The 15,242-nt window shown below is 34.3% G+C and overlaps 4 protein-coding genes across 4 annotated transcripts; 1 reads left to right on the top strand and 3 right to left on the bottom strand.

The window, feature by feature from the left end:
* Nucleotides 1-2,367: 2,367 nt before the first annotated feature.
* Nucleotides 2,368-3,441, bottom strand: ASCRUDRAFT_76180 (uncharacterized protein). Its single transcript, XM_020193370.1, has 2 exons — nt 3,051-3,441; nt 2,368-3,014 (listed from the first exon to the last, which is right to left on the bottom strand). The coding sequence occupies exons 1-2, from the start codon at nt 3,125-3,127 to the stop codon at nt 2,390-2,392; spliced, it is 702 nt and encodes a 233-aa protein (XP_020047125.1). The 5' UTR covers nt 3,128-3,441; the 3' UTR covers nt 2,368-2,389.
* Nucleotides 3,442-3,854: 413 nt separating this feature from the next.
* On the bottom strand, nt 3,855-6,053 carry ASCRUDRAFT_91558 (heat shock protein 70). The gene has a single exon (XM_020195082.1). It carries the CDS (start codon nt 5,884-5,886, stop codon nt 3,925-3,927), a length of 1,962 nt encoding a protein of 653 aa, XP_020047124.1. The 5' UTR covers nt 5,887-6,053; the 3' UTR covers nt 3,855-3,924.
* Nucleotides 6,054-7,284: 1,231 nt separating this feature from the next.
* On the top strand, nt 7,285-11,892 carry ASCRUDRAFT_81180 (pleiotropic drug resistance family ABC transporter; the record flags this gene model as incomplete). The annotated part of the gene is made up of 3 exons (XM_020194581.1): nt 7,285-7,447; nt 7,502-11,815; nt 11,876-11,892. The coding sequence occupies 3 exons, from the start codon at nt 7,285-7,287 to the stop codon at nt 11,890-11,892; spliced, it is 4,494 nt and encodes a 1,497-aa protein (XP_020047123.1).
* Nucleotides 11,893-12,099: 207 nt separating this feature from the next.
* Nucleotides 12,100-15,033, bottom strand: EMW1 (tetratricopeptide repeat-containing protein EMW1; the record flags this gene model as incomplete). The annotated part of the gene is made up of 2 exons (XM_020194580.1): nt 12,100-14,729; nt 14,781-15,033. The coding sequence occupies 2 exons, from the start codon at nt 15,031-15,033 to the stop codon at nt 12,100-12,102; spliced, it is 2,883 nt and encodes a 960-aa protein (XP_020047122.1).
* Between the last annotated feature and the right edge of the window lie 209 nt (nt 15,034-15,242).

Below are 15,242 nucleotides of genomic sequence, written 5' to 3'. Positions count from 1 at the left end.
TTCAGCAACAGCAGCAGGTTCAGGGACAGGTGCAGTCATAGATAGGGTTAAAAACGAGGTGACGGTAGAAATAATGGATGAAAATCTCATGTTGATGTTAAAGAAAATGCTTTGTTTTGTGTGGTTAATTTATGATGGAAAGAAGAAGTGGTTGTGGATAGCTTTAGTAGAATTAAAGAAAATGGACATGGGAAGGGATCTTGAATTTATACAATTCTCTTGATAGCAATGGGACTATACAAAATCTTTTATGCCTTTTCTAAGATTAGAGATAAATATTTTTCTTCAGTGTATTGACTTACATTAACTTCTTAACAGCATTTCTTGTAAATTATAACAAGTCTAATTCAAATTTTTCATGGGATATTTATTTTATTCAGAATTGATACAATTGATACATATAAAAAGGCGATTTTGATGTATTCTATTTTTATAACATTATTCTTGAAAATGAGTTTTTTTTACTTATTCCTATCTTACTTTTTGATTGAATAATATCCTTAACTGACTTAGATAACTAAAGGGCCAATCGGTATTAATATATAGGTTGTGGGCAAACTTACGATAATTAGAACACTCAGAAAATATTAATACATATTCTTATATTATCTAAACATATTTGATAACACTTTAAGATAAGTCAAACGTGGGCTTTTAATCCGAGAAAAAAAAAATCACTTTAATTTGTACAGTTAATATGAAATTGCAGTTTGTAACCGGAAAATTATAATATATTTCAAATTTTGTGTTCATCTCATCACCAATCTTTATTGAACGTCCCAATACATATCCAAAGTAACAGTGGTTCGATCTGTCAATTGGCCACTGAAAGGTAATACTGATCTAATAGGCTAAATGCTTTAAAAGCAGCTTTTATAACCTCGTTTGGATTTGATAATTAGGAAAAATTAAAGGATATTATAAAGTAAAATTTTCATTTCAGAGTCTTTGGTAGAAAACTTAAACGTTTATAGCTTATTTTAAATTTTTGTGCATATTTTTCAATCAGTATTAAAAAATCAAAATCAAAATTAAAATCAAAAGTGATACTTTCAAGAAACATATTCAAATAGCTTCTAAAAACCAGATCAACTAAACCGGATTTTGGTTACACGGGAATAAAAGGGAAAGTTGGAAGTTGGAAAGCAAAGATATGACGAATAAAAAAGCAAATTTAATAGAATACCTTTTATAAACAAGAAATTTTAAAAATCATAATTTTGCTTACTGTTTTCAGTTGTTAAAATCTTCAAGGGGAAAAAACCCCCCAAAAAATCAGTTACTAGAATATAAGTTGTCATCTTCAAAGATAATTTTAATATTATTTAAATTTCTTTCTATTGGTGAGTGTATTGAAATCGGTAAAACAGGATGATTGAAAGGTCGTTTAAAATTGGTATTTTTAATAGTTTATTTATTACAACAGTTGGCTTGAAAGTGAAAAAATCGAAGAATAGTTGGATTGACAAAAAATTGATTTCGTATCTATGGAAATCAAGGAATGGTATTAATATGAATATGACTAGATTTATTCATATTTTTCTAAATGGTTTTTTTGGTTGATAGGATATTTATTAGTCCAAAAGTTTTCTTTTTTTTTATCTCATTTTGTTTCAACTGCTTCTAAATGAAGTCAAAAAAAATTGGATAGTTTCGATTATATTGACAGTTTTAAATTTTGCAAAATCAGATATCTATGGTTCGATGCTTCACTCATTTTTGAATAATTGTGAAAGTTCAATTGGAGTTCTTTTTGGGAGTTAAAATTTTTACTGGAAACATTTTCCAAAAATTCTTTATATTGATCAAACACAAAAGGTAATGTTTTCGATGCGTTCTGTTGGTGGAGTGCTCTTTCAATTGTATTAGAAACAAAAATAAGAATTGTGGTGGTTAAGAATTAAGATCATTTATAAGACAGACAGAAATAGAATATATGTAATAAAATGGAAAAAACTGGAAAAAACTGGAAAACTGGAAAAAAAAATGCATGATATATATATATATATATATGGGAATATGGGGTAATAAATCTTTTCAGTGATTAATAGATGAAGATAATCAGATAGTAATATTGGGTTTTGTAAAAAGTATCGGCGCATGAACATTAACAGATAAGATGGAGATGTTGATGAGATACATTCACCATAAACCAACTCGATTTCTAATTGGTTTTCAATTGATTTTTTTGCAATCCTTAATACTGTTGATATGCCATTGGTGGGATTTGGTTTTAAGCATTTCTTATTATACTTGGGTAGGAGTACTAAAGTTGTCTTTTTAAGTCTTTGTTTCAAATAAATCTAGAATTGGGAGTCTAAGACCGCCATCTTTAGTGGAATTTGATGAAATTTGATGAAATTTAATGAGACTTTGGGAGATTTGAGAATCACCAAACCAGGTCGTCGTCAAAGTCGCTTGGAGCAACAGAAGTAGCAGGGCTGGTGTGGTTTGTGGGTGGAGTGTCGCAGAGATCTCTGTTTGTGCCCAAAGGCGTTGCACAACCACTTGGTGCTTGTTTGTGTTGGTGTGTCTCGCTCAGCTTTTGTCTGCAACCTGTGTCGTGCTCTTGCCCTTGCTCTTGTTCTTGCTCTTGCTTTTCCTTGTCTGCTTCCTCTCCTTCTGACTGGGAATCCAACTCCATCACTGGTCGAGTGGGATTTACCCAGTTGTACACTGCTGTTGGCACAAAATGCAAATCAGACCCAATCCACTTGCGGTTGCCTCTGTGGCTGCTGTTGTCTGGGGCATAGTATAGTGGTGTGTTGGAGTAGATGGTCTGGAGACACTGGAGGTCGTCGTCTGAGAGATTGGGGGTTTTGACCACTCTGATTCCAGTGCTGAACGAGTAGGTGAACAAAACTGGGCCATAAAGCAGCAGGAAGTCAGGGAGAAACTGCGACAACAATCTGCTCAAGCCCTCAAGCGTCACACACATATCCCCATAGCTGTTGTAGCAAAAGAGACTGCTGCCGGTGTTGCTGCCATTGTTGCTGCCATTGTTGCTGCCATTGTTGCTGCCATTGTTGCTGCCATTGTTGCTGCCATTGTTGCTGTTGATGGTTGTGTTGGTTGTGAGATGTGCATTGCCAAAGTGGGTGTGGTTTTCATCTGGCATTGCTGACATTGCTGAGTATGGTGAGTTAGCTGAACTTTGCCGGTTTGCTTGCGTTGGCAGTCTGTGTGGAGATGGGTAGTGAGTTACAGGTGCAATTGACAGTTGGTGGATTGGGTGGTGAATGAACAGATACACAGGTTCAAGATGGATAGTTAAATAGATTTGGAATCGGACACTGGGATTGTAAGAGCTTTTATGTTTTCATGTTCACACAGTTTCAAGTGTTTTGCCCCTACTTTGTCTTCCCTTTTTTTATTTTCAATTTTCGTTTTTCGTTTCTCTTTCTAGATTTCTACTTTGTATTTTCTTTTTTAGCTAATTTGCTTCGAATCTCCACTATTTGTGCTGTTTGTGTTGGAAAAAAGTCAGAAGTTTGCAGAGCTACATCAATCACACGCCAAACCGATGCACCTTCGAGAAACTACCCAAAAATTGAAGATTGTGCGTCTCTTAAACCGACGTTGCTGCACCAAATATTTGCTTCTTATCTTCCGTCAAGTTCGCAGCAACCTACAGGCAAATGCTTGCTCAAAACTCGCTCAACAACGAAGGTGAAGCCGACCATTTACCCTGACTCACCAGCACAATGGATGCGCCGTCAACCGGTTGGTCAATATTTTACAATTTGCTACATGTAACAATTAGAGTCATATTTATATTAATTGTGCTATATATTAAAAATATTACAAGTTACAGGTAAACAAAAATCCAATTTTAAAACTTAACCATAGAACGACGAAATTAGAAATGAAAGAAACTTAGAAATAACAAAAAAAAAAAAAAGATTAACAAAAACAAAATAAAGCTTAATCAACTTCTTCAACAGTTGGACCAGATGATGCACCTGGATGGCCAGCACCAGGGAATCCACCAGGGAATCCACCACCTGGAGCACCGCCACCTGGAGCACCACCACCTGGAGCACCACCATCTTGATAGAACTTCATCATAATTGGATTGGCCTTTTCTTCCAATTCCTTTTGTCTGTCTTTGTATTCATCAGTTGAAGCAGATTGTGATTCATCTAACCATTTGATGGTCTCTTCAATGGCTTTGCTTAATTCTTCTCTTTCACTTTCAATAATTTTTTCTTTGAATTTTGATTCAGACAATGTGTTTTTCAATGAATATGCGTATGATTCTAGTCCGTTTTTAGCTCCAACTCTTTCAGATTCCTTGGCATCCTCTTCTTTGAATTTTTCAGCTTCAGAAACCATTCTGTCGATATCTTCTTTTGATAATCTACCTTTGTCATTAGTGATAGTAATTTTATTAGACTTACCAGTGCCCTTTTCAACAGCTGAGACATTCAAAATACCGTTGGCATCGATATCAAAAGTAACTTCAATTTGTGGAACACCTCTTGGTGCTGGAGGAATACCAGCCAATTCAAATTTACCTAAAAGATTGTTGTCTCTAGTTCTTGCTCTTTCACCTTCAAATACTTGAATCAAGACACCTGGTTGATTGTCAGCATAAGTAGAGAAGATTTCTGATTTCTTTGTTGGAATTGTGGAGTTTCTTGGAATCAATTTAGTCATAACACCACCAGCGGTTTCAATACCTAATGATAATGGAGCGACATCCAATAACAACAAGTCTTGGGTTTTGAAAGAGGTATCACCGGTTAAGATAGCAGCTTGGACGGCAGCACCATATGCAACAGCTTCATCTGGGTTGATTGATTTATTGGGCTGTTTTCCATTGAAAAAGTCAGAAACAAGTTTTTGGACTTTTGGTATTCTAGTAGAACCACCGACTAAAACAATTTCATGAACCTGAGATTTATCTAATTTGGAATCCTTAAGGACTTTTTCAACAGGGTCAACAGTAGATCTAAATAAATCGGCACATAGTTCTTCAAATCTAGCTCTAGTGATTGAGGTATAGAAATCAACACCTTCATATAATGAATCAATTTCAATTGATGTTTGAGTGGAAGAGGATAAAGTTCTCTTTGCTCTTTCACAAGCAGTTCTGAGACGACGTAAAGATCTTTGGTTGCCGCTTAAATCTTTTCTAAATTTTCTCTTAAACTCGTTAGCAAAGTGGTTGACCAATCTGTTATCAAAATCTTCACCACCTAAATGGGTATCACCAGCGGTAGCCTTAACTTCAAAGATACCTTCATCAATAGACAATAAGGAGACATCAAAAGTACCACCACCTAAATCAAAAATAAGAACATTGTGTTCGCCAGCACCACTGTCTTTTTTATCAAGACCATAAGCAATAGCGGCAGCAGTTGGTTCATTGATAATTCTTAAAACATTCATTCCAGCAATTAAACCAGCATCCTTGGTAGCTTGTCTTTGTGAATCATTAAAGTAAGCTGGAACGGTAATGACAGCATCCTTGACTGTACCACCAAGATAACTTTCTGCGGTTTCCTTCATTTTAATTAAAACCATTGATGAAATTTCTTCAGGACTGAAGACTTTGGTTTCTCCTTTGAATTCAACTTCAATATTTGGCTTTCCAGCTTTGGAAATGATTTTGAATGGGAAATGTTTCATATCGGTTTGAACTTCAGTATCACTGAATTTTCTACCAATTAATCTTTTAGCATCAAAAACAGTGTTTTTGGGGTTCATAGCAGCTTGATTTTTGGCAGCATCACCAATCAATCTCTCAGTGTCAGTAAATGCCACATAAGATGGAGTGGTTCTGTTACCTTGATCATTAGCAATGATTTCAACTCTATCATTAGTAAAATGAGCAACACAGGAGTATGTTGTACCTAAATCAATACCAATTGCTTTAGACATGATGTGAATATTGTAAATGTGTTATAAAAACTGATTAAACTAGCGTTAACAAAAAAAAGTTGTGTTATAGTATAGAATTCTATAATTTGGTTAAAGAGAAATATCTAATAAACACTTAATGAATTGAAGAAGAAAAACAGACAGAAACATCCTGGAAGTAGCAAAAGTATTTATACCAGTTGTGAAGAGCAAAGCGATAATCTTCTTGTTGTGATTCGAAAGTTCTAGAAAAGAAAGGACCACTGCAGAACCGGCCCTTGCTCTGGAGGAGAGTTGTCTCGACGGTTCTAGAATTTTCCACGAGCCTTGTTTCGGTCTGAGCTTTACGATCCATCTCTGCGGCGCCGCGTTTGTAGCTGTACACACACGCACAAAATACGTAATAACAGCAGCTGAGGTTCTCGTGACGCGCCTCACATGACACAAAGCTTGTCTTTCTGCTCGGCTGCAGGATCTTGTCGCGGAAACTGTGGTGGAACCGCTGCTGGAGAGTGAGAGGAAACCTCTGTCGTGTTTGGGTGCTTTCCAGCCGAAAATGCCACACCGGTGGAGGCCTCCAGCAACGACTGGGCTGTTTCTGCTTTGTTCTTTGGGTCTGCTGCTGCTTCTGGATGGTCAAGGTTCGGTATGTGTGGTTTTCCAGCTGCTAACAGGATCCAGAGAGCATCCGACGTTGTTGCGATGCCATGGTCAGAGAGGCCCAAAGGCCTTCTGGGTGACTATTTGATGGAGCTGCTCAGCTCTTAAGCAAATGCTCTCGGATGGTTTGCAATTGAACCTTATTTGCTTGAGAACAGTTTCGGGTTTTCAATCTTCCATTGTGTGATTCTTAGCATGTGAAGGCAGTTATACTGCTAGAAGCCAAAAACACTCGTTATAAGGTTTCCTGAACTTATCCAGAAGCAATGATTAACTGATATGATCACAGCGAATATCAGTCTTTACATCAAAATTGTTAGTTGTTACTATGAATTGTGCATCTTTTGCTTTGAATCTTTTCCCAATAAGGCTCGAATATTCAGCTGCTGTTTTTTGAAAACCTAGTTGTCAATATCTTCTGACTTTCCAATACTACTTGGGCTTTCCATTAGTATTCAACCATATTTTGGCAGCAGTGTAAGGCAAAAACAAAATACTTTTATCAGCTATTAATGAGCTAGAATTTTAAAGATAACCCAGAAGCTAAATGCATTTTCAACTATTATTTTCTTTTTAGAACCACACCCAGTTTATTAAACTCACTGAAAATGATATAAATTCATGCTCTTTGGATTCAATTTTTGGTTTTTTTTTCAATATTTATCTTCCAATTTTATACTGTGCATTATTATATTATAATTTCAATCTTATAAATCAAGGATGATTGTTCAAAAGAATAAGCTTTCAAATAATGACGACATGTCTATATCAATACAACAAAAAGACTTTTTTAATAGTAACTCAACTACTAATGACTCCGAAGAATCTCATTCCCACACTCAAGCCTACAATGGTTTTGATCAGACAACTGGAAATAAAATCCACGAATTAGCCAGACAATTAACAAACCAATCTAATAATAGTATGCCTACCAATGTTTCTAACATAGATTCTACCACTCATCACAATAAAAAAGACCTAAATTTAATCAAAACTTTGAGCTCAATGTCTCAACAATCAGAAGTTCCTGGCGTTTCCACTTTTAACACTCAAAAAATTGACGAAAGATTAGATCCCAATTCTCCCAATTTCAATTCAAGATACTGGGTCAAAAATCTAAGAAGATTCACTGATAAGGACCCAGACTATTATAAACCCTTAACCTTAGGTGTCGCTTGGAGAAACTTGAGAAGCCATGGTATTGCTTCTGATGCCGATTACCAAACAAATGTTGGCAACTTTATATATAAACTATGCGATAAAACTGTCCATTTGATCCCAGGTATTGCTCCTAAAACAAACTTTGATATCTTAAAAAAAATGGATGGTATAGTCTATCCAGGTGAAATTTTAGCTGTATTAGGTAGACCTGGTGCTGGTTGCAGTACTTTCCTAAAATCAATTGCCGGAAGAACTCATGGTTTCGAAATCGATGACCAATCGATAATCACATATGACGGTTTAAACCAACAGGATATCAAAAAAAATTTCAGAGGTGAAGTTATCTACAATGCAGAGACAGAAATCCATTTTCCTCATTTGACTGTTTGGGAAACTTTGAATTTGGCTGTCAAAATGAGAGCTCCAAGAAACAGAATCCCTGGAATCTCAAGAGAAGTTTACGCTAAACATATGACCGAGGTGTATCTTGCAATGTATGGTTTATCTCAAGTTAAGGATACAAAGGTTGGTGATGAGTTCATGAGAGGCATCTCTGGTGGTGAAAGAAAACGATTAAGTATCACAGAGGCTTCGTTATGTGGTGCTCCTTTCCAATTATGGGATAATAGTACTAGAGGTTTGGACGCTGCAAATGCTGTCGAGTTTACAAAATGTCTTAGAACCCAAGCTGATATATTGAATTATACAACCCTCGTTTCAATTTACCAATGTTCAACTGAAGTTTATAACTTATACGACAAAGTTTGTTTGTTATACGAGGGCTATCAAATCTATTTTGGATCAACCCAAAAGGCTAAAGCATTTTTCCTCAATATGGGTTACGAATGCCCCCAACGTCAAACAACTGCTGACTTTTTAACTTCACTTACCAATCCTGCTCAAAGAATTGTTAAAAAGGGTTACGAAAATAAAGTTCCCAGGACTCCTCAAGAATTTGAAACCTACTGGAAAAACTCTCAACAGTATAAAGATCTTGTCTTAGAAGTTGATGACTATATCGAGAGAAACAAAAATAACAATCAAGCTTCATCTGATTTTGTTCAAGGACATTATGCTCAACAAACAAAACTCCAAAGGAAAAAATCCCCATACATGATTTCGTTTTGGATGCAAGTTAAATATATTATCATTCGTAATTTTCAAAGAATTCGGAATAACATGGGATATTCTCTTGTAAATATTGGTGGTAATTTTGCAATATCGTTAATTATTGGCTCTATATTTTTCGATCTACCAAACGATACAGGATCTTTTTATTATCGTGGGGCTGCTCTATTTATTGCCATTTTGTTTAATGCTTTTGCTTCTATTTTGGAAATCCTTGCCTTATATGAAGCAAGACCAATCGTCGAAAAACACAAAGGTTATGCTTTATATCATCCAGCTGCTGATGGTTTAGCCTCGATTATCTCTGAACTACTCAATAAACTTCTCACTGCACTTAGTTTCAATATACCTTTTTACTTTATGGTTAACTTAAGAAGAACAGCTGGCCATTTTTTCTTTTATTTCTTCGTTGGTATTTTGTCCACATTTGCCATGTCCCATATTTTCAGATGTATAGGTGCTTGCACTAAAACTTTGTATGAAGCAATGTCCCCTGCTTCAATTTTGTTATTGGCTATTACAATCTTTATGGGCTTTATTATTCCAACTAACTACATGCTTGGATGGTCAAGATGGATAAATTATATTGATCCTTTAGCATATACTTTTGAATCAATTATGGCCAATGAGTTCCATGGAATGAATTACACATGTTCTCTAAATGTTCCCTCAACCTCGACTTATGATACTTTAGGCAGTTTGAATCATGTTTGCAACTCAGTTGGAGCAAAACTTGGTTCAAACTACGTTAATGGTGATGATTATATTGAAATAGCTTTTGATTATCATAATTCACACAAGTGGAGAAATGTTGGAATTATTATTGCATATATCGTGGTTTTCCTTTTACTATATCTAATTATTTGTGAATATAATGAAGGTGCAAAACAAAAAGGTGAGATTTTATTATTTCAACAAAGGACTTTAAGAAAACTAAGAAAGCAAAAAAAAATTGACACTTCCAATGATATTGAAACCGGAAACATAAACGAAAAAAAAGTCATAACAGAAGCTGAGGATTCTGATGGCTTGAAAATGAAAATTTCTTGTGGTGATAGAATCTTTCATTGGAAGAACGTCTGCTATGATATTCAAATCAAGGGTAAAACAAGAAGAATATTAAACAATGTTTGTGGTTGGGTTAAACCTGGAACAGTTACAGCTTTAATGGGTGCATCGGGAGCCGGAAAAACTACACTATTAGATGTTCTTGCAAATAGAGTGACGATGGGTATCGTTTATGGCGATATGTTTGTTGATGGGCATTTGAGAGATAGATCATTTCAGCGATCTACTGGTTATGTTCAACAGCAAGATTTACATGGCACCACTTCGACAGTAAGAGAAGCGTTGAGATTCAGTGCATATTTGAGACAACCTTATAGTGTTTCTAAAGAAGAAAAGGATGAATATGTTGAAAGTGTTATTTCCACTTTAGAAATGGAAAAATACGCTGATGCAATCATTGGTGTTACTGGTGAAGGTCTCAACGTCGAACAACGTAAGAGATTAACAATAGGTGTCGAACTAGCAGCAAAACCTGATTTGCTTTTATTTTTAGATGAGCCAACTTCTGGTTTGGACTCAGAAACTGCCTGGTCCATTTGCAAATTAATTAGAAAATTGGCGGACCAAGGCCAGGCTATTTTGTGTACTATTCATCAACCATCAGCAATTTTATTGGATGAATTTGATAACTTGCTTTTGCTAGAGGCTGGAGGAAAAACTGTGTATTTTGGAGAATTGGGTGAAAAATGCAATATTCTTGTTAACTACTTTGAAAAATATAGCAACAAAAAATGCCCCAAAGAAGCTAACCCTGCTGAATGGATGTTAGATGTGATTGGAAGTGCTCCAGGGTCTCATGCTGATAAAGATTATTTTGATGTTTGGACCAACTCTGAGGAACACAAAAAAGTATTGAGAGAATTAGAGTCAATGGAAAAAGAATTGATTAAAAAATCTGTTGACGACTCTGATGAACTACTTAAAGAATTTGCAGCGCCACTATTCTTCCAGTATAAACAGGTATTGATAAGAGTTTTCCAACATTATTGGAGAACACCAATGTATATTTGGTCAAAAATCCTATTAACGATTGCCTCCGAATTATTCAATGGTTTTTCGTTTTTCAATGCAAGCAGATCTCAACAAGGTTTGCAGAATCAAATGCTTTCAATCTTCATGTATACTGTCATTTTTATAACATTGAACTTTCAAATGTTCGAAAATTTTGTGACTCAAAGAAAAATATACGAAGTTAGAGAAAGACCATCAAAAACTTTCAGTTGGGTTGCTTTCATTTTGGCTCAAATAACTGGCGAAATTCCATGGAATATCTTATGTGGTACCATTGCTTTCTTCTGCTGGTACTATCCTGTTGGTTTATACCACAATGCTAGCTATACCGACACAGTTGCTGAGAGAGGAGCACTAGTTTGGTTATTTTCAATAACGTATTACGTCTGGAGTCTTAGTTTTGGTCAAGCAGTCATTGCTGGGTTGGATCGTAAAGAAACTGCTGGTATTTTAACCACAATTTTGTTCACTATGTGTTTGGCTTTCTGTGGTGTTTTAGCTGGACCAGATTTTATGCCTGGATTTTGGAAATGGATGTATAGGGTCTCGCCATTAACATACTTGATCCAAGGTATTATGTCGGCAAGTTTGGCTAATGCTCCTGTTGTTTGTAGTGATTCAGAATTGTTAATATTTCAACCACCTACCAGCTATACCTGTTTACAATATATGACACCTTATATTTCTGTTGTTGGCGGATATTTAGTGGATGGGAATGCTACCGATTATTGTCACTATTGTATCATGTCAAGCACTAATGCATATCTTAAGAAAGCTAACTGTGTTTATAGCGAAATGTGGAGAAACTTTGGTATTTTTATTTGCTATATTTTCATCAATTTCTTCATTATAGCTGGCTTTTATTGGCTACTTAGAGTTCCTAAATCAAAGAACAGAGTTAAAAATGAAACTAAGTCTGAAAGTGAACAAGAATATGAAGTTGAATTATCCAGAATTGCTTCTAGGAAATCTATTAACTTAGCCAAATCGGAATTATGATCATATTTTCATTACTACCTTTAAAAGTATAAAAATAAACTATTACTTTGCATCAATTTTTTTAGAATTCTATTGAGATTTTATTTTATTCTTTTCATTTAATCTTATTTTTTTTTTATTAGAATTATTATAATAGATGTTTCAAAAATTATAAACTAGTTTTGTCACTTTGGCTGAAAAAAACGATTTAAATCATTTCATTCTTTTTTAAAGTCCCAAATGCTCCTTAAGTTTTGTAAGACGTTCCCAGCCATCTGAATCTTCCCACGTTCTTTTCCCTTTACTCATCAAACTCCTTATAGAAGATTTTGACTTGTATCTCCAATTTTTACAAACCACATCATCTGCTCCATATTTTCCTGGAAGCTCACCAAGAGATTCATATGAAGCAACCAAATCTTCACAGCATTCAACGGCCTTATTCCATATGTCCTGTTCACTAGACAAGTTAGGATCGTGTATTACTGCTCTGAATGCTTTCTCGTAACAAGCCAAACACTCCCAAGGTTTCTTTCTCCACAATTCAACTTTTGCAACGACTTTCCATAATCTTGTACTTGTTGTAATTAATTTGGGTAAATCATTACAAACATACTGAATACAATCTTTTTGAAAGAATGTAAGTTTTTCATTTTCATTTGTTGGATAGGGCTTTTCAACCAAAACCTCAACAAGTTTTTGAACTACTGGAAGATCAACACTCTTCTCCCCTAAAGAATCTTTCTTCAAATTTGATAGTTGTTTTACAGCTATCAATACATGGTTCCATTTTTGTAACCTGGAGCTTATTATTAAATAATTTTCCCAGAGTTTACTGCCACTTTTATTAGAATCTTTTATGCTTCTAACGGCTTTTTGTAAAGCACTCAATGCTTCTTCATTTTTGTTCAAGTTTGCTAGGGCTGAACTCAAATTAGACCAAGCAAATGTTTGAGTGTCATCAATTGCAACAGATCTAGTGAATGCCTGTGCTGCAGTTTCATAATCCAAAGCCTCTAATGCTACACATCCATAAAAAAACCAATTGTTTTTCTTCAAGGGATTTATTGCTAATGCATCTTTTAAATGTTTCATAGACTCTGCCAAATCTTTATGTTTTTTATTGTAATAATAATATTTACCTAAAGATATTTTGGCATTAGAATATTTTCCAACTTCCCAAGCTTTAAACCATAAAGTTGTATCTTGTCTAATATCTCCTAGAATTGAATACGGTCTAGCATCATCCGGTTTTTTCTCAATTCTTTCAAGTAATAACTTTTCAGCATTTTTTTCTTGTCCAATAGACATGTAACACAAGGCTAGATCATTAGTTAATTTTAATCTTTCATAAATCTCAATAGAAGATTTTATTAGCCCCACAGACATATATTTTTCAGCTAATTCAACATCCATTGCCCATCTTGGTAATAAAGGTAATTGATAAACGAATCTTAGTCTTTCAGCGCTTATATCAGAATCTTGTTCATCTTTGTTATTTTTTCCAATTTCAGGGATATATTTATGATTCATTGACATCCCCAATTCCTCAACCAATGCCTCCATTTGCAATATACCTCTTTCCAAAGTTTTAGATTTGGTTGACTCAATTAATGATCTTTCCCATAGACATTTTGAAAAAATTAACCAGTTGGTTTTGGACCCATTTGTTTTGATATCTTCTTCTGATGTAAATAAAATTCTTTGAACAATTGACAACAATTCTTCTTCAGCAAGTGGATCTTTTGATGGAGATGTCTGTCTTACAATTGCCAATCTCAATAATAATTGAATATTATCAAGATCATTCAATCTTGGTTGATTGTTTGGATCCAAGTTTCTCAAATCCTCTGAAATAGAACCACTTTCTAATAGGAGAGGGATTGCATTAAAAAAAGTGGAACTGGTTTCGCTGTCAACAGAATTTTGATTAAAATTTTCAATAAGAGTTTTGTCCCCAATTTCTTCATATTTTGGTCTTTCCAACATGTAATCGGAGTTTAATTTAAAATTTTCAATCGTATTATCATTTGACTTTATTAGATGGGAATCATCAAATAAATCCTCATTGGAAGATAGGGCTAATAAAATCAAGCTGGCTATTGATTTTTCCTGATACTTTGTTCTTTTAGCCTTTGCACCAGTCAATGCCATTTGAAAACCAGTTATATCATTCAAGTCATCCAAAGGATTCAAACATAATGATTCAGTTTCAGCTTGTAAATAACTTCTCACTTTTTCCAAATAATATCTTGCATATAAATTTTTAATTAATTCGTTATTTTTATTCTCAGCAATATTATCTCTATTAATTTCATGTATCAATGGATCCAATAGAGTTTTGTTTAAAAGTAATGATGAAACCACAACGTGTGGACCGGAAATTTCAAAGAATAAAGACATATGAACTTGCAAGGCTCTAGACCTCCACCAGTTTGAAGCTGCTAATAAAACATTGTCAGAGTCTTCACTTCTATTATTATTAATTAAAGTCGAAGTTGATAACGATTCAGCATCGATTTCCTTACTTATTAATAAGGATTTTTCGGTCAAAGATAATTTTTCTAATAAATGTAAAGAAAATAGTAACAAAAATGGATGGTTAGTTAATTCGTAAATAAATTGGCCATTTAAATTCAAGCTTTTAGATATCTCTTCTGAAATTTGATCAGCCAATTTATCATTTTCATGAATAATCGGTTTGAAAAATTGATTTACTGTCTCTGAAACTTTTTCCTCGTTAATTTTAGGACCAGTAAAATTTAATTGAAGAAACAACTGCAATAAAGAAACTGCAAAAATTAAAATTAAATGTTTCTTTAACAATTTTTCGTTTTGATTAAGATCATCGGACTCTTCTATATTATCGAAGATTGCATTGATATAGTCTTTAAAGCAGACATTGAGACGTTTTTTTGTATCATTTCCAAACTCTAAAACAACCTTTTTTTTTATCAACTCTTCATCAAATAATAAATCTTTGAAGATTTCAAGTGATAACACTTGATTTGATTGACCTTTTAAAATCAACGATATTGGTTCGATTAAAGATTTCTCGATACCAACATTTGATACGCCATCAAGAAATAAAGCCTTAAACGATTGAAAGGGACTCAAAATCAATAGATAGGAGTGCAAAAGCCCAAGATTGTAATTATTCATTTGAGGGTGTTTTTTGTTACAATTATCTTCTTTTTTTTTGGATAAAATTTGGTAAACATCAAAATCTTTAAATTTTTCATCTCGAACTAAAAAAATAAATATAGAACCGTATTTTTGGTCTCAAAAATTTTTTGTGAATTTTTTTTTTCTGCTTTTCATCGGAATAAAAATTCATAGAACACGCACAGAAGGTGGAATAGAACAGAATA

The sequence above is a fragment of the Ascoidea rubescens genome, assembly GCF_001661345.1.
Source record: "Ascoidea rubescens DSM 1968 unplaced genomic scaffold ASCRUscaffold_7, whole genome shotgun sequence".
NCBI lineage: Eukaryota > Fungi > Ascomycota > Saccharomycetes > Ascoideales > Ascoideaceae > Ascoidea > Ascoidea rubescens.
This window is presented reverse-complemented; position numbering and strand designations above follow the sequence as displayed.